Below are 19,008 nucleotides of genomic sequence, written 5' to 3'. Positions count from 1 at the left end.
CATTCAGGCTAATCCAGGCTTCTTGGCCTCCGTGACTGGGTGGACGGTGTCACCTCTCACTGAGACAGGCTTGACGGGAGGTGGGATGCAGTGTGGGGCGGGGCCAAGAGGAGGAGCTCAGTGCTGGACACGTGTGGACTCCACTGGCTGTGGAACATTCAGGGGACTTGTCTAGTGAATGGCTGAGAGTCTCTGCCTGGACCTCAGGCTGGGATAAGGTCGCTGATTGGGTCATTGAAACCACAGGCACAGGTGACAAGATGGCGTATCGTGGAGTGAGAAGACAAATAAACAAAAATACCCCTGCAGGACTCCCACTTCTTGAGGTGTTAGTCTGGACGCCACCCGCTCCAGAAGTGCACCACCCAGACTTAGGCAGCCCCCTCTGTGCATCCTGGGTGTGTGGCAGGGCGTTAGCATTTGCCCACCTCCCTGTTCAGCATGGGAGTGCCTTGAGCTCGGGGCCTGTGTCCCGCTAGTTTTGTGTGCTCTTTCTCTGGACGGGGCCCAGCCCACTGTGAGGGCTTGTAAATAGCTTCCAAGAAAAGGAGAGCAGGTTGGGTGTCAAAGGTGGGGGAGGAGGGAACCATGGGGAAGGGCAGCCGGCTGGAATGGGCCAGGAGCAGCATCGGGGACACAGCAGGGCTAGTGAGGGCTCCGCCCACTTGCCCCGGGAGCCAGGTCAGCCCGGTGACAAAGCGGAGGCAGATGCCAGCCTGCGCCGGGGCCTCAGCACGAGCTGCCTGCAGAGAGCTGTTCAGCGGTGAGAGTTTTATTTTCTAAATAAAAGTGGTTTTGCCCACATCACCAACTGCAAACCCAAAAAGGACTCAATAGACCAAGAGATGTGACTCCCCTCACTCTCAAAATTGCATGGGCACTGGACTCCTAGACTTGCTTTAGAAGGGACCGAAGTATCCGTTCGACCCTGACAGAAACAGAAGTAGCGTTTCCTAAAGCCAGATTTTGAAAGACTTGCCCTCTGTGGTTTGACAAGAGCGGCAGGACTTGCTTCTTGAAGGAAGTGAAGCGCACAGTGAACAGCTGTGGACGTGAACTCCAGACGCCCTGTCCTTAGCCGGCGTCCTCAGTGAGAGTCAGAGCACATGCGTTTGCATCCTGTCTTCATGACTCTAGGGTTTACTATGAAATACTGAAATTTACCATCAGTTTGAAAAGCATCTATTTTACTACCCTCCTGCATTTGGTGCGAGGCGAGCTTCCTCCTACCACTTCCTGTGACCAAACACGAGAGAACATTGCATGACCCTCAGGAGCTCCTTGCCACACCCCCGAAGAATACCTTCACCGGGGTACTGCACGTCACCTCACTCCATTCTGTTCCCTTGCAAGAGCGTGCATGCCCTGACTGGTGTGGCTCAGTGGGTTGAGCGTCGTCCTGGAAAGCGAGGGGTCACCAGTTTGATTCCAAGTCAGGGCATGTACTTGGGTTGCAGGTTTGGTCCCTGGTCAGGGCATGTGCAAGAGGCAACCGATCAATGTTTTCTCTCTCCCTCCCTACCCCTCTCTCTAGTAGTAAACAAATAAAATATTTAAAAATAATAATAGAGAGCCTTCATCAGACCCAGGATCACCACTACTCCAGTAGGGAATGCCATCAAGAGGAGAAGGTGGTTCACTCAACCCCTCAGGTCCTGGTCTGTGTAGGGTAGGCCAGCGGGTGAGGTTCTCCTGATCTGAGCTGACCAGACACCTGGACAGGAGGGGACTTTTTCTAGGCTGATCGAGCTCCCGGAGAGACCTGAGTTACTCCATTTCTGCAGGACCTATAAATACATGACTGGCACAGGAATTCACATTGATCAAGTCTTGCACTTACCCACAGATCTCTCTAATGGCAGGGGACAGGAGTCTAAATGAAAAATGGAGGAAAGTAATCTGATAAAGGCCATTTGCCTGCAGTGATGGCTTGGAACAGATGAAACAAGATGAAAGTCCCCGAATTCCACAGTTTGCTGAGCCACTAAATCCTGTAACGGAAGATGGGGGGGGTGGGGAAGCCCCTTCCCGGCAGCCAGGCTCCCATGCAGCTGTCACTCGGCTGGGCACACCCTCCGAGAGAGGCCCCGCCTCCAGCTCTGAAATCTGCCTCTTTCCTTTTAAAAGTAAGGAGGGTGATCTGGCTATAGAAAGATTTCCAGTGTGGTGAAGCTCCAGCAAGAGACATCTCTTGACTTGACTTTCCCAGAGTGTCCACTCCTGCCCGCCGCTTGGGTCCCGTGCTGCTCTGTCTCCAGAGCTGGGCACAAGAAACCCCTTGCTGGTCTTAAGATCATTTTGGTTGAACTTCAAATGAGCAAAGAAAGCGCAGTTTGAGGGCAACTTATTTTTCCACTAGATACATCTACTAGAGAGAGAGAGAAGGGAAAGGAGGGAGATTGACTCATCGATCCACCCATCTATGCGTTCATTGGTTCATTCCTGTGCGTGCCCTGACCGGGGACTGAACCTTCCACCTTGGCATATGAGGATGATGCTCCAGCCAGCTGAGCTACCCAGCCAGGGCGAGGTCAGTCTACTTTTAAAATTATTATAAAATATACAAAATATAAATATTACCCTTCATCTCATTTATAAAGATGTGCAACCATTACCACTGTCTAGTTCCAGAGTAGTTTCATCAGTGCTAAAGAAAACCTCATACAACTTTACGGCTCTTCCACTCCCCAGTTCCTCTAATGTGTTTTCTGTCCATAGATTGGCCTATTCTGGGTATGGCATGTACATGGAATTATCCAACACGTGCCTTTGTGTGTCTGACTTTAACATGCATGTCTTCAAGCTTCATCTACGTAGCAGGTGTCAGTGCTTCATTTCTTTTCGTGGCTGAGTAACATTTCATTGAATGGGGATGTACTACACTTTGTCCATTTATCAGTTGGTAGACATTTGGGTTGTTTCTACCTTTTGTTTATTGCAGATAATGCTGCTGTAAACATTCCTGAACAAGTTTCTTGTTGAACCACCAATTTTCACTTTTTTAGGGTAGATATCCAGGAGTGGAATTGCTGGGTTGTATGGTAAATTCTATCTTTAACTTGTTGAGGAGCCGCCACACTCAATCCATACTATCTTTGTTGTCTGTCGATGGCAGCAAGCAGATGCCACCAGCTGGGAGTTGCTTCACATCTTTCAGCATGAAAGACTCATCAGACTGAAAACCTGGTGTGGGTAGGCAGCTTGCTGAGGCTAGGGGAAGACTCCCTCTCTTGGCCACATACTCGTTTTCTGTATTTTCAGTACCTAACACGTGCCTGGCATGGAGTAAGTAGTGAGTATTTGGATAGCAGATGGCTGCATTAATGGATGGATAAAATTATTTCATCCATTTACCTTCACTCATAAAGTAAGCAGAGAGCCTATTTATTATGTGCATTTAATGGTTACACAGACAGACTCACAGAGGTTGAAGTGGCCTAGACAAGGTCAGAAAGGTGGTGCAAAAGTCCAGACCCTCCAGCCCTCTGGCCTCTGCTCTTGAATTCAGACCTCAAAGGAAATCAGGGGAGATTTCAAGTGGCCCGAGAAAATGCCAAGCAGAAATCTGGGGGAAGCATGAGGACCGCCACTGAATCCTGGCTTTTCTTTGATTCGGACTGATTCTCATGCAGTTGAGGGATGTTGCTGGGAAGTTGTAATTAGATATTTGCTGCAGATGAGTATGCGTGGCCTGGAAGAGGGGGCAGCCGGAGAAGTGTGGCTGAGAGGATGTAAAGGCAGCCAATCGATGCGCGCTCTGCACATGGTGGTTCTGTGCACTCTCCTGCCAAGCCAGGCTCCTCTGCCCCGTGTTCTGGGCATGTGGTTGGAATGCCAGAGAGCCAGCATTGCCCATGGGAAAGAGAGGACAGCCAACCAGCTGTCCTAGGACAGCCTGCCGGTCCAGCAGGGAAGGGTCTGAGCAGCTGCAGGGCTGGCCCAGGAGAGGTGGGGCAGAGCAAGGGAAGGGGACACAGCTCATCTACATCCACCACATCCACATCCTCTGCTTTCCTTCTTGCCACTCTAGAGAGAACATTCACTTCGGTAATGTGGTAGCCTCAGGTTTGGGAAGGGCCAGCCTCACAGTCTAAATGATAGTCAATTCTGGTCAAGATGGTGGAATAGATAAACTCTGCTCGCCGCCACCAACACGCATCAAATTACAGCTAAATTATACAACAGCCATTATTGAGAGCCAACTGAAGACTAGCTGAATGGAAGTTCTATAAGTAAGGATACAAAGAAGCAGCCACACCTAGACTGGTAGGAGGGGAAGGGAGGCAGAGCAAGCAGATCCTGCCTCCATGTTGGCAGTTAAAATTTGGGAGGAACACCACAGTGGAGGTGAGGTGCCCACCCCCTGAGGAACAGGGGTTCCAGCCCCACACAGGGCTCCCCAGACCAGGCGCCAGTGCCAGGAAGAGCAGGCCTTGTAACATCTGGCTGTGAAAACAAGGATGACAGTGAGACAGAGGGCTTCCAGAATTCCAGGCATTCCTCTTGAGGGGACTGCATATAGATTCACTCACTCAAACACTGGCTCTGGGCTCCAGTGCAGGGCCAGCAACTTGAAGGGTGCCAGGGACAAACATGGAAGAACTGAACTGACTAGCTTCAGGGTGAGAGCTGGGGAGGAAGGGATCCAGGCCACTGTCTCTGGGATCAGAAAGCAAGCAGGTGCCGTTGTCCCTCTGTTGAGCACCCTCCAACCCTGCTGGCAGGCACAGGAGCCAAATCTAAGCTCTGCATGAACCTGGCTAATACTGTCTTCCTCACCCCCAGAGATTCCATGAGACCCCCTTTCACCCAACTCACACACCTGCCTAGCCAATTCTGGTGGCTTTTCCATACAAGTGGCCTGCCTCAGCTCGCACTGCAAACTTTCCTAAAATCTCTCAAAGGTCCACAAACCCCAAGCAAGCAGTGGCTGGCCTTGGCATGCCCTATGCCTCTTACTAAGTAGCCTCCAACCCAGCACCAGTGGTAACCAGTCACAGCTTGCACTGTAACTCCTGTCTGGTGTTCCCAAGTCTGACAGAAGTTGTAGCCACTTTTGGCTTGGGACGTAGTTTCAGCTAAGCACCACAAACCCAGCACAAGCAGCAACGAACCACAGATCACTTTGTAGCTCCCATCAGGCAGGACCAAGCAGGAACAAATGGTGGCTGACCTTGGTCTGCATGGGAGCCCCTTCAAAGAGTCTCCAAAACCAAGGTACTCAGTGGCTGGCTTCAGACCACACCAGAGCACCACCCAACCAGCTCCACAAACGACACACCCAAAGGCCAGACTCAGCTGGCACCAGAGCCTCACTAAAGCAACCCCCCTCTGTGGGGTCAGCTCCTGCACAACAGCTCATCCACTATAATGACAGCAAACACACACAGCCAGTCAGCCTGACATGCCAACAGCAGTCAAGGCTCAACTGCAACAGGAGGGTACACACAACCCACACAAGGGACACACCTGGAGCACCTGGCAAAGGTGAACAGGGAGGCTGCAGCACTGGGCCTAACAGGATACCTACTACATAAGGCCACTGTGCCAAGACTGGGAGACGTAGCAGCTCTGCCTAATACTTAGAAACAAACACATGGAGGCAGCCAACATGAGGAGACAGAGACATGCCCCAAGTGAAAGAACAGAACAAAATTCCAGAAATAGAACTAAACAAAATGGAAACATATAGTCTATGAGATACAGAGTTCAAAACACTGGTTAGAAGGATACTTAATGAATTTAGAGAAAGAATATATGAGCTCGCCCTGGCTGGCGTAGCTCAGTGGATGGAGCGCGGGCTGGGAACCAAAGTGTCCCAGGTTCGATTCCCAGCCAGGGTACAATCCTGGGTTGCAGGCCATAACCCCCAGCAACCGCACATTGATGTTTCTCTCTCTCTCTATCTCCCTCCCTTCCCTCTCTAAAAAAATAAATAAATAAAATATTTTTAAAAAAATAGTATACTTCTAAAACCACCACTCTAATAAAATAACTATTTAAAAAAAAAAAAAAGAATATATGAGCTCAGTGAGAACTTCAACAAAGCAATAGAAACCATAAAAAGAACCAGTCAGAAATGAATAGTACAATAACTGAAATGAAGAATACAGTATAGGAAGTCAACAAGCAGATTAGATGAAGCGGAGGATTGGACCAGTAATCTGGAAGACAAGGTAGCAGAAAACACCCAATTGGTACAGGAAAAAAAACTATTTTGAGGATAGTTGAAAGGATCTGTGAAACAACCTCATCATACCAACATTTGATTCACAGGGGTGCTAGCAGGAGGGCAGAGAGAGCAAGGGATTGAGAACTTTTTGAAGCAACAAGGACTGAAAACTTCGCTAACCTGGTGAAGGAAACAGACATACAAGTGCAAGAAGCACAGAGTCCCAAACAATAGGAACCCAAAGAGGTTCACATCAAGACACATCACACTTAAAATGCCAGAAGTTAAAGACAAAGAATATTAAAAGTAACGAGAGAAAAGCAGTTAGTTACCTATAAGGAAGCTCCCATAAGACTGTCAGTTGATTTTTCAACAGAAACTTTTCAGGCTTGAAGGAAGTGTCATGAAATATTCAAAGTGGTGAAAAGCAGAGACCTACAAAGAGTATTACTCTACCCAACAAAGCTATCATTTAGAATGGAAGGAGAGATCAAGAGTTTCCCAGAAGATAGAAAACTAAAGGAATTTATCAGCACTAAACTAGTATTATGAGAAGTGTTAAAGGAACTTCTGTAGGTAGAAAAGATCAAAATATGGATAAGAAAATATAGGAAAGAAAAAATTCTCACTATGACAAAGGCAAATATTTGGTAAAAGCAGTGGATCAACCGAACTATAAAGCTAGTACAAAAATTAAAAAACAAAGGTAAGAAGATCGTATGTAATTACAGCAATAAGGGATACACACAAAAGAAGTTAAAAATGACAAAAACAAACATGGAGCAGATGAGTAAAAAGTGTTGTGATTTTAAAATGTGTTCAAACTTAAGCGACCATTAACTTAAAAAAGACTGCTGTAAATATAACGTGGTATATATAAAGCACATGGTAGCCACAAACCAAAAAATCTACAAGAGATATACAAGAAATAAAGAGAAAGGAATCCGAACACAACACTAGGAAGCCATCAATATACAAGAGAAGGTAGCAAGAGAATAAAAAAGAACAGAGGAGGATTATAAAAACAGTCAATAACATGGCAATAACTATATACCTATCAATAATTAAAGTATAAATGAATTAAATGTTCCAATCAAAGACACAGGACGGCTGAATGATTTTTTTTAAAGACCCATACATCCATACATATGCTGCCTACAAGACCCACTTAAGATTGAAAGAGACACACAGACTGAAAGTAAAGGGATAGAAAAGATAGTTCATGCAAATGGAAACAAAAAAGGTAGGGTAGCAATAATCATATCAGACAAAATAGACTTTGAAACACAGGTGGTAAACACAAGGCCTGAGGGCTGAATCCAGCCCTCCACCTTGTTTGATCCAGCCCAGTACCTTGTTTCTACCCAGCAGCAGTGCTGAGCTCCTTGCCTCTAGTTAAGGAGTAGTTACACTTATACAGCCCTAAAATTACATTCAGCCCTTTGAAGGCAACCGTGAGGCTGATGTGGCCCCCGGTGAAAATGAGTTCAACACCCCTGCTTTAAAACAAGGGCTATAACAAGAAGCAGGAAAAAAGGGACTTCCAGTCAAAATGGAGGTGTACATAAACAGGCTTCACATCCTCACATGACTAGAGAAAAAATTACAACCAGATTTCAAAATAAATAATGCCCAGAAACCAACAGAAAATCGAGCATTCCTCGATGGAAGTCCAACAACCAAGGATTTAAATAAGCCACATTCATCCAGATGGGTAGGAGGGGCAGCAGAATGAGCAGTCCCATGTTCATGTGTGGTGGGTAAAAATTGAGAGGGATACCTTGGGAATGAAGGATCCCAGCCACAGGCCAGACCACACAGCCCAGGGTTGCAGGGCCAGAAACATAAGTCCCCATAATTTCTGGCTGTAAAAACCAGTGGGGGGTGGGGCAGTGGAAGAAACTGCCGGATTTTCAGGAGACTCCACTTAAAGGGTCTGCGTGGGCTTAGAACTTACACAGGCTGACCCCCTCTGGGATTCAGCACCAGGGTAACAGCTGGAAGAGCACCAGTCACATACAGGGAATAAGTGAAGTGAGTAGAAACAGGGAGAGTGCCAGGCAAACCTCCAGAAGTCAGGCAGAAGCATTGTCCTGTCTCTGAACCCTCCCCACACACAGAGCCACAAAGCAGTGAAGCAGGTTGCCCCACCCTGGCATTACCTAAGGCTCCACCCCACGCAATTTACAGGTGTCTTTTCTACAATAGGCCATGATACTAAGCCAGGGAATCAAAGCAGCTCCACCTAATACACAAAAACAAACACAGGGAGGCTGCCAAATTGAGGAGACAAGGAAATATGGCCCAAATGAAAGAACAGAACAAACTCCCAGAAAAAGAACTAAAGAAAATGGAGATAGCCAACCCAACAGATGCAGAGTTCAAAACACTGTTATTAGGATGCTCAGAGAACTCATTGAGTACAGCAATAGCATAAAAAAGCCCTGGAAGAAATGAAGGTTGCACTAAGTGAAATTTAAAAAAAAATCTACAAGGAACTAACAATGGATGGGGATTACACAATCAATGATTTGGAACATAAGGAAGAAATAAGCATTCAACCAGAAGAGCAAGAAGAAAAAAAATTTTTTTAATTGAGGATAGTATAAGGAGCCTCTGGGACATCTCCAGATGTACCAATATCTGAATCATAGGGGTGCTAGAAGAAGAAGAGGAAGAGCAAGAAATTGAAAACTTATTTGAAAAAAATAATGAAAGAAAACTTCACTTATTTGGTGAAGGAAATAGATATACACGTCCAGGAAGGTCAGGGAGTCCCAAACAAGTTGGACCCAAAGAGGACCACACCAAGACACATCATAATTAAAATGCTAAAGGTTAAAGCTAAAGAGAGAATCTTAAAGCAGCAAGAGAAAAGCAAGAGTTACCTACAAAGGAGTTCCCATAATACTGTCAGCTAATTTCTCAAAAGAAACTTTGCAGGCAAGAAAGGTCTGGCAAGAAGTATTCAAAATGATGAAAAGCAAGGACTTACAATCTAGATGACTCTATCCAGCAAGGCTATCATTTAGAATGAAATGGCAGATAAAGTGCTTCCCAGACAAGGTTAAGCTAAAGGAGTTCATCATCACCAAGCCACTATTACATGAAATGTTAAAGGGACTTATTTAAGAAAAAGATCAAAACTATGGACATTAAAATGGCAACAAATTCACAACTATCAACAACTGAATGTAAAAAAAAACTAAGCAAAGAACCAGAACCGGAACAGAGTCATAGATACGGAGATCATTTGGAGGGAATGGGGGAAATGTGCAGGGATTAAGAAGCATAATTGGTAGGTACAAAACAGACAGGGGGATGTTAAGAGTATTATAGGAAATGGAGAAGCCAAAGAACTTATATGCAGGACCCATGGACATGAACTAGGGGTGGAAGGGAATTGCTGGAGGGAATGGGGGTACCAGGTAGAGGAGGGCAAAGGGGGAAAAAATTGAGACAACTGTAATAGCATAATCAATAAAATATATTTTTTAAAAAAGCAAAGAAGGGCTTTTCATAATGATAAAGCAGTCAGTCCCACAAGAGGATATAACTCTAATAAGTATCTTCATTGGAGTATCTAAATATATAAAGCAAATATTGATGGACATAAAGGGAGAGATTAACAGTAATACAGTAATAGTAGGGGACTTTTACACCCCATTGATATCAATGGATGAATCATCAAGACAGAAAATCAACAAGGAGCCCAAGCTGTTATGGCTCAGTTGTTGGGAGCATCATCCCATAGACAAAAGGGTCGCAGGTTCAATTCCCAGTTAGGGCACATACCCAAGTTGCAGATTTGATTCCTAGTCAGGGTGCATTCAAGAAGGCAACCAATTGATGTTTCTTTCTCAAATCAATGTGTGTGTGTCTCTCTGTTTCCCCCCACCCTTCCCCTTCCTCTTTCTCTAAGAGCAATGAAAAAAGTCTTCAGGTGAGGATAAAAGTAAATAAATATAGAAAATCAATAAGGAAACGGGGGCCTTAAATGACACATTGAACCGATGGACTTAGTTGATATTTTTTGGAACATTTCACCCAAAAGCAGCAGAATATACATTCTTTTCAAGGGCACATGAAACATTTTCCAGGATAGACCACATGTTAGGCCGCAAAACAAGTCTCAATAAATTTAAGATTGAACTCTTCTCCAGTCTCAGTGGTATAAAACTAGAATTCAATCACAAGGAGAAAACTGAAAAACACACAGACGTGTGGAAGTTAAATAAACATGCTGCCAAACAGTGAATGGGGTTAACAACGAGATCAAAGAAGAAATCAAAAGATATCTTGAGATAAATGAAAAGGGAAGCACAATGACCCAGAAATCTATAGAACACAGCCAAAGCCATCCTAAGAGGAAAATTTATAGCATTATAGGCCTATCAAGAAACAAGGATCATAAATAATCTAATTTTACAATTGAAGGACTAAAAAAGAAAAAGCCTAGAGGGAATAGAAAGAAGAAAATAATAAAGATCAGAGTAGAAATAAACAAAATAGAGTCTAAAAAAGAATAGAAAATATCAATGAAACCAAGCACTGGTTCTTGTCAAAGATAAAATTATCTTTAGCCAGACTCAGTGAGAAAAAGAGAGGGCCCCGAATACATAAAATCCAAGGTGAAAGAGAAGTGACAATGGACACCACAGAAATACAAAGGATTATGAGGAAATAGTATGAACAGTTATATGCCAACAAATTGGACAACCTGGAAGAAATGGATAAATTCCTAGAAATATACAATCTTCCAAGACTTAATAAAGAAGAAACAGAAAATCTAAACCAACCAATTACTACCGATGAAGTTGAATCAGTAATCAAAAATCCCCCAACAAACAAGTCTTGGACTGGATGGTTTCACAGGTGAATTTTACCAAACACTTAAAGAACTAACACCTATCCTCAAACTGTTTCAAAACATTCAAGAGAAGGGAAGGCTCCCAAGCTCATTTTATGAGGCCAGCATTAACCTGATACCAAAACCAGGCAAAGACATAACAAAGAAAGAAAATTATAGGCAATATCCCTGATGAACATAAAGGTAAAAATCCTCAAAAATATCAGCAAGCTGAATTCAGCAGTACATCGAAGAGATCATACACAATGATCAAGTGGGATTATTCCCAGGATGCAAGTCTGGTTCAATATTTACAAATTAATTAACGTAATACACCACATAAACAAAATGAAGGCTAAAAATCCTATAATCATAGTAGCTACAGAAAAAGATTTGACAAAATCCAACATCTGGTTATGATAATTACCGCATTTTTCAGACTGTAAGATGCACTTCCACCCCCAAATTTGGGAGGAAAGGGAGGGTGTCTTATAGTCTGAATGTAGGTTTACATTTACATTGGTGAAATATTGTGTTATCAAACATTTTACCACATTTTTTGCTTCAAAATTTTTTTTCCTATTTTCCTCCCCTAAAACCTAGATGCATCTTATAGTCTGAAAATATGGTGTTTTCAGCAAATTGGGGATAGAGGAAACATACAATACCTCAATATAATAAAGGCCATATGTGACAAACCCACAGGCAACATCATACTCAATGGTGAAAGGCTGTAAGTTTCCCCTTTAAGATCAGGAAGAAGACAAAGATGTCCACTTTCACCCCTTTTATTTAACATACTGTTGGAAGTCCTAGCCACAGAAATCAGACAAGCAAAAGAAATAAAAGGCATTCATATTGGAAAGGAAGAGGTAAAACTGTTATTTGCAGATGAGATACTACATACAGAGAACCCTAAAGAATCCACCAACAAAAAAGAAACAACTGTTAGAACTAATAAAGGAGTTCAATAAAGTAGCAGGATACAAAATTTATATTCAGAAGCTGGTTGCACTTTTATATACCAATAACAAACTACCAGAAAGAGAAATTTAAAAAATAATTCCAATTCCAATTGCATGAAAAAGAATAAAATACCTAGGAATAAATTTAACCAAGGAGGTAAAAGACCTATACTCAGAAAACTGTAAGACACTGAAGAAATAAACTGAAGAAGACACAAATAAATGGAAGCATACACTGCGTTCATGGATGGAAAGAACTAACATCATTAAAATGTCCCTACTACCCAAAGCAATGTACAGATTCGATGCACTCCACATCAAAATACCAATAGCATTTTTCACAAAAGACTTCAGATAACCAAAGCTATCTTGAGAAAGAAGAACAAAGTTGGAGGTATCATACTACCCGAATTCAAACTTTACTACAAGACTATAGTAACCAAAACAGCACAGTACCAGCATAAAAACAGACACAAAGACCAGTGGAACAGAATGGAGCCCAGAAATAAACCTATGCCTATATTGTCAATTATTCTATAACAAAGAAGGCAAGAATATAAAATGGGGTAAAGACAGTCTATTCATTAAATGGTGTTGGGAAAACTAGACAAATCCAGTTTCATTCTTTTGCAGGTATCACTGTCTTACATCACACAGAGGAATAAACTCAAAGTGGATTAAAGACTTCAGTGTAAGGCCTGAAAACATAAAACTCCTAGAAGAAAACACAGGCAGTGAAGTCTGCGACATCGCTCTTAGTAATATTTTTTCTGGCTCTGTCTCCTCAGGCAAGGGGTAAAAAAGAAAAAAATAAATAAATAGGACTACATCAAACCAAAAAGTTTCTGCACAGCAAAGGAAACCATGAACAAAACAAAAAGACAGTCTACTCAATGGAAGATGATATTCATCAATGATACGTTCAATAAGGGATTCATATCCAAAAATATATAAAAATCATACAACTGACCATCAAAAAAAACCCAACCTTATTAAAAAATAGTCAAAGAACCTGAATAGACATTGCTCCCAAGAAGACACACAGGTGGCCGAGAGACATGTGAAAAGGTGTTCAGCATCCCCGGTCATCAGGGGTGCAGATCAAAGCCACAGGAGACAGCACCTTGCACCTGTCCGAGTGGCCATCCTCGGGGATCGTGAACCGGAGCAGCCACAGAAAACACAGTGGCGGTTCCTGAGGAAATTAAAAACGGAGCTACCACATGACTCAGCAGTTCTACTTCAGGATATTTATCCAAAGAAATCCAAAACACTAATTCAAAAAGATGTATGTTCACTGCAGCATTATTCACAATAGCCAAGACACGGGAGCAGCCTCAGTGTCCACCGGTGGACGAGGGGCGAAGAGGGCACGGTGCATTTCTGCAACCGGGTATCGCCCAGCCACAGAAAAAGAGGGAGATGTTGCCATCGCAACAACACATGTGGACATGGAGGGTGCTCTGCTGAATGAAATGCGTCAGAGAAAGACAAATACTGTACGATTTCACTCCTGTGGAATCTAAAAAGGAAAATTAGCAAAACAGAAACAAACTCACAGATACAGAGAAAAAACTGGTTGCCAGATGGGAGGGGGCTGGGGGCCGGGTGAGAAGGCGAAGGGACTGAGTAGCACATTGCCAGCGACAGACGGACAGACGGTCGTGGGGATGGAGGCACAGCCGCGGGAGCCCGCGGAGTCAGTGACAGTCAGTGATTCGTGTTGTGTCGGATGGGCACAAGGCCCACTGAGGGCTCACCTCGTACGTCATACAAATGTCTAGTCACTGTGTCGTACACCTAAAACTAATATAATACTGAATTTTCAAAATATTTTTAACAAACCAATGGTAGTTACTTGTGTCTGTGGGGTTGGGTGTCCAGAGGACCACTCTGCCTTCCCCTCCCGCCACCACCCCCCCCCCCCACCAGGCAGTGCTCACTCCACCGCGCTCGCTGACCGGCAGGCCTTCGCCCGGCCCAGGCTAGGGTGGGGAGAGCAGTCTGGGGCAGGCGTCCCTCAGCGCTTTTGTAACCCTGCAGACCCCACCCGCTGACTCCTTTTTGAGGTGAAGCTGTGCCATTGCGACCTGGGGTGCCATTCTACAACAGCCACTTGCTGCTCCTCGTTTTCCCTCCAGCCCACACCCTGCACCAAGGCCAGAGCACAGGTTTTAGAGACGCACAGAGCCAAAAGCAGGAGCTAGGGGGCGTCGGGGGCCACGCTCGGCCAACCCTGAACTCGTGGCTGTGAGGGGTCTGCAGTCAGAAGGACTGGATTGAAAGGAGCATGTTCTGATTGTGTGACCATGGGGCCAGGGCAGTGATTTGTGTTTTCTCCGATTTGTTGAGCTGACTTGGAACGCGGCCCTTTCTAGAACCCCTTCCCTGAGACTCTGAGCCCACAGGTGGTTCCAGAACCCGCCGTGCAGGCACCCGTGTACCAGGCTTGGCGGACAGGGGAGGGGAGGCGGGACGTGGGAGGCAGAGCCTGTCCTCCGCAGCGCCCAAAAGGGACGCACAGCCACTGGGAGGCGACGGCCAGGAAAGGCCTCTGCCGGGGTCAGAAGGCTTCCACAGGGTGTGAGTCCAGCGTGAGTCACCCAGAGGCTGTGCTGGGCTGACCAAGGAGGCAGGGAGGCTGCCTGACCTTGGGACCCAGCAAGGCAAGTACAGGGCCAGTGGGCAACAGCACAGGCCTGGAGGCACGTCCGGCCACAGGCCCGGCAGGAGTGCTTGTGTGCACCTGGCCCGAGGACCTCGGGGCCCACAGCCTGGCTGCACATCTACCCCCGACACGCACGGCGGCCGAGCTCCCGCGGGAACGGAGGAGCGCCTCAGCCCCTGCCTCCGATGGGCTCTGCTATTTTTACGTCTAAATCTGGTTAAAAATAGCTGTCTCAGCCAGGTTTTAGCCCCAGCTGACTAGACATTAGTGCTAGATACCTAGTGCCCACGCCTGATAACCGGGGGCCTCTGCCTGTGCCCCGTTTCTCCCTCTGCGACAGGTTTAATGAGAAAGCAGGTGGGAGACCGGCATGAGAGCCCCATAGGGCCACCGTGGGCCTGTGCACCGGGCCCCTCCAGCAGATGCTCGCGGCCCGCAGCGCCGCCACCTGAGCGCTGTCCAGCGGCCAGGAAGGTTGCCTCTGAGTCGGGGCAGGAGGAGAAGGTATCAGGACTGTGCCTCCCAGGCCTCTGGGGCCTCCACGGCGCCTCCTGCTCACCAGGGCCCAGGGAAGCAAGGCCAGGCTGGGCAGGAGCCAGTGCCTGCCTGTCCCCTGTGGTGCGGACACTTAGCACTCGGTGTTCCTCACCAGCAACAATGGTCTGGGGAGCCCCACAGGCATTGGCGGGCCAGCCTGTCCACACCCCAGTCGCGCCCCCAGAGACATGTAGGTGTCCACGCACACACAGCAGAGCAGGCAAGCCCCATCCTGAGCCCCACACCATCGAGCCCTGCTCCCCCCCACCCCCCCACCCCAGCGCTGGGAACGCTGCCGGTGCGGGCGCAGTGTGGGGCTCTGCCGGCGCCTGTGAGCAGCAGAGGTGCCAGCCTATTGCATCAATTTTCTCCGGTCTTAAAATAAGCCATTTCTGCAGTGTATTCGGGCGGTGTGAGGAGCTGGAGAACAGGAGGCTGCTTCCACTCAGCAGGTGCACGAAGCCTCACTGACGCCCGCCGAAGCCTCCCGGGCGCAGACCCCTCTCGGAGCCCTGGCTGAGCCCCTTCAGGCCGCGGCGGGCACAGGCCCCAGGGCGTCACATGGGGCCAACCTCGCATCCGGCCGTGGGGTCCAGCAGAGTGGACTGGAGCTGGGGGCGGAGTCAGTCTGAGAGGCACCTGGGGAAACGAGTCCGGTGCAGCTGGAACCACTGGTCCCTGTGACAGGCCGGGGCGAGGCAGGACTCCCACAGGACGTTTCTCTCGTCAGGGGGAGCGCAGGGGGGCTCTGTTCACCCGGGTCACTGAGCCCCCACCCCCACCCCCCAGGGCTCCGTGTTGCACCAAAGACAACCGAAAAATAATGGAGCCTCAGAATCCCAGGCCCCTCGTGACAAGCTCCCTGCTGATGTCTAAAGCCCAGGGCACTCGGGTCTCAGGCCAGGACTTGGTGTCTGTGGTTCCACCGCATCTCCCCCGCGCTGGTCCAGCTCCGCAGGCAGGGTTCCCTGGAGCCCCTCCACGGCCCAAGGCCAGAACTGCAGCCCCTGCTCTCTGAGGCTCGGGTGGGAGGAGGCTGCCGCCCGGCACCGCCCTCCCTGTCCTCGCCCCTCCTGGGGCTTCTCAGGCCCTCCGCCGAGGAGGGCGCCAGGGCCCACATCCCCCTGGGCACCCATGTCCCCTGGGCCTCCCGTGGGGCCCACAGGAGCTTGGCCAATGGCGGGCCCCAGGAACTTCCCCCCACTCTGACTGCCTACTGACTGCCCGCCTGGTCTTTTTCTTTTCAATCCTTTTAGTGAGAAGCGCCACCTGCAAGTCAACGTCACCAACCCCGTGCAGTGCACCCTCCACGGGAAGAAGTGCACCGTTTCCGTGGAGACGCGGCTCAACCAGCCACAGCCCGACTTCACCAAGAACCGCTCCGGCTTCATCCTCAGCGTGCCCGGGAACTGACCCTCACCCGGGGCCCACCACTTAGCCTCACGGGTCCTGGTCTAATTGCTGACCCCTGCTACTGCCCGCTAGAAATCAGCTCGCAAGGCTCCTGCCCGTGGAGGGGCCCTCGCTGCCTTCTCTCAGGCCCCTCCCCCGAGGTCTTCTTCCTGGCTTTCTGTCCCCAGTCTCCATCTTCCCCTCTCCCAACCAGCCACGGTCCCCAGTCAACAAACCAAAGACCCCAACGACCTGTCCCAGAGCCCTGGGCTGACGTCCAGACCACATCTCACCTCAGAGGCGACTTGATGGAGCCTTCAGTGGGTGAAGGCCTCCCTGGATTGGCCAGGTCACGTCCATCTGCCTTGACCCAGTGACCAGCTGCTGACCCTGCGGGGGCAGGAGGAGGGTGCCCAGGGTACAGTCGTCCCAACCAAAGACACGCCCCTCCAGGGAGGTGGGTGGAGATGAGCTGGGAAGGTCGCCCCACTCTCTCCAGGAGCCCATCCTGCCACTCCTCATCCCCACGGTGACCGCAGCCCCCATGACCTGGCCCAGGGGGCTTCTCAGCCCCTCAGTGGACCTCGTGTCCCCAGCAGCCAGCCAAAGTCGCCAGGTGAGCAGGTTCACCTGCGGGACCAGCCCCTCAGCCCAGGACGAGCTGCTGGTGGAACCACGGCCCCCAGGCTGCCTCTCTGGGAGGGGGCAGTGGGGCTGCTCCGACGGGCGTCTCCCTGTTGCAGTTTGCAAGGTTGCTGATCAGATACAGTGTCCTCCGTGCCCGCCCACATTCGTGTCGGGAACACTGATGAGAATATGGAGTTGTGGGGGATGTGCGTTTGGAAGTCCCCCCTCCTGACATGCTCCGCACTCGTGTGGAGAGCTACGACCGGGACGGGAGCGCACAGGAACCTTGGGAAGTGGAGAGCAGCCAACAGCGCGTGGGGTCCTGGCACTGCAGGCCAGGCCAGGGTGCCCCCACCCCCGCAGCCCCTGGCGGCTGGGCACGCAGACTTCATGCCAGCAGAGCAGCGCCGTCTTGCCAGTCTCTGCTCAGCACGCGCCTTCAGATGCCTCCCTGCAACCACCCCCCCCCCCCGTGTCTCAGCTGAAGGGGACACGTGAACCCCGGGGCTGCCCCAGCCTCCCCGCCAGGAGCCGGGAAAGAAGTGACGCGGGGCCCCTTGTGTGGCGGAGGGGCTGAGGGGGAGCCCGTGCCTCGGGAGGAGCCCGTGCCTCGGGAGGAGCCCAGCAGGGTGTAAAAGGGACGCGCCGACAATTTCTTCACGTCCTGCCATACAGGCTATCCCCGGGTCCCCCTCCCCCCTCTGCACGCGCCCGTCCCGTCACGCTGACCCCACAGAGCACACCGCGTGCCTGAGTGCAGCCTCCTGTGCCTCGCCCAGTGCCTGGCGTGGCCCCCTGGCTGACCCCAGGTGGGCCCAGCGGTAGGGGTCTCGTCCGCACCCCCGCCCCTGCCCCCAGGGCTGGCGAACGTGCGTGCTGCGTGCAGTTGGCAGCGAGGAGCCCTACTGGCACCCCGTCCCGGGAAACCCGCTCGCGCTCAGTGCCGGGTCCGCTGCCCGCACAGCACAGCGGCGCCTCCAGCCCGGGTCAGCGACGCTCATAGTTTTGCCAAGCACCTTGATACTAGGTAAACCATCGTAACTGGAACCTTGCCTCTCCACTCCACGTTTCCCCCAAACTTGTTGCTTCATTCTAGACACACGCACATGTATGTTTTAGACACACCAAAATGGAACATGCCAAATGACTGCCTTCCAGGGGCTAGGGAGGAAGAGGAGGAGGAGGGTTTGGGGGTCCTTCCTCCCCCTTTCAACATTGCCTGTGGTCCCCGGCTGAGGGCCGTAGGGCCACCAGCTGTCACAAGTACGTCTTCATGACGTCCTAAGGGAAGTCATGGTGGCAACTGAAGGAGGGTCAGGGACCTGGGGCGGGGCCAGGATGACGCTGCCAGGGTGCCGAGGGGAAAGCAGGACACAGCCTGTGCGCAATGAAGTGTTTCTCTTGATTTGATTAAATGCAGTTTATGGTTTGGTGCATAGATTCCTATTTTCCATTAAATTAACTATTTCTAAAGCATATTTTGATTTACCATCAAGAGCAATAAAGCATTAAATCTTATTTTTAAAGGTGTTCTGCTTTTCTGTAATTGAAAACTCTACCTATAATTGTGACACTTCAGCTCGTACAAAGTCAGCTGTCACCCGGAGGATGGAAGGGAGCATTGAGCACAAATACGGTAACGTGGGCGATCCCTTACCTGAGCCTTTGGAATAACAGTGTTGCCGGCGAGCAGGAGGGAAGCCGTGGAGAGGAGTGAGGGCGGGTGGGGGAGGCGGCGGAGTGCAGTCCAGACCTGCAGTCCAGTCGTCTGAGGCCTGTGTGCCGGACTCCGAGCTCA

General features: G+C 49.1%; 1 protein-coding gene across 2 annotated transcripts in view; it reads left to right on the top strand.

Moving 5' to 3' along the window:
• MYO1D (myosin ID) overlaps nt 1–18,728 on the top strand; it is a 320,834-nt gene extending 302,106 nt beyond the window's left edge. For both annotated transcript variants that reach the window (XM_045836252.1, XM_045836251.1), the window contains exon 22: nt 16,448–18,728. In XM_045836252.1, the coding sequence (XP_045692208.1) occupies nt 16,448–16,604 (157 nt within the window). In that variant the 3' untranslated portion in view covers nt 16,605–18,728. The remainder of the gene's footprint in view (nt 1–16,447) is intronic.
• Nucleotides 18,729–19,008: the final 280 nt, after the last annotated feature.

The sequence above is a fragment of the Phyllostomus hastatus genome, unplaced genomic scaffold (assembly GCF_019186645.2).
Source record: "Phyllostomus hastatus isolate PE091 unplaced genomic scaffold, TTU_PhHast_1.1 phas_contig_210, whole genome shotgun sequence".
Lineage (NCBI taxonomy): Eukaryota > Metazoa > Chordata > Mammalia > Chiroptera > Phyllostomidae > Phyllostomus > Phyllostomus hastatus.
Note: the sequence above shows the minus strand (reverse complement) of the source record. Positions and strands in the feature narration are given on the sequence as shown.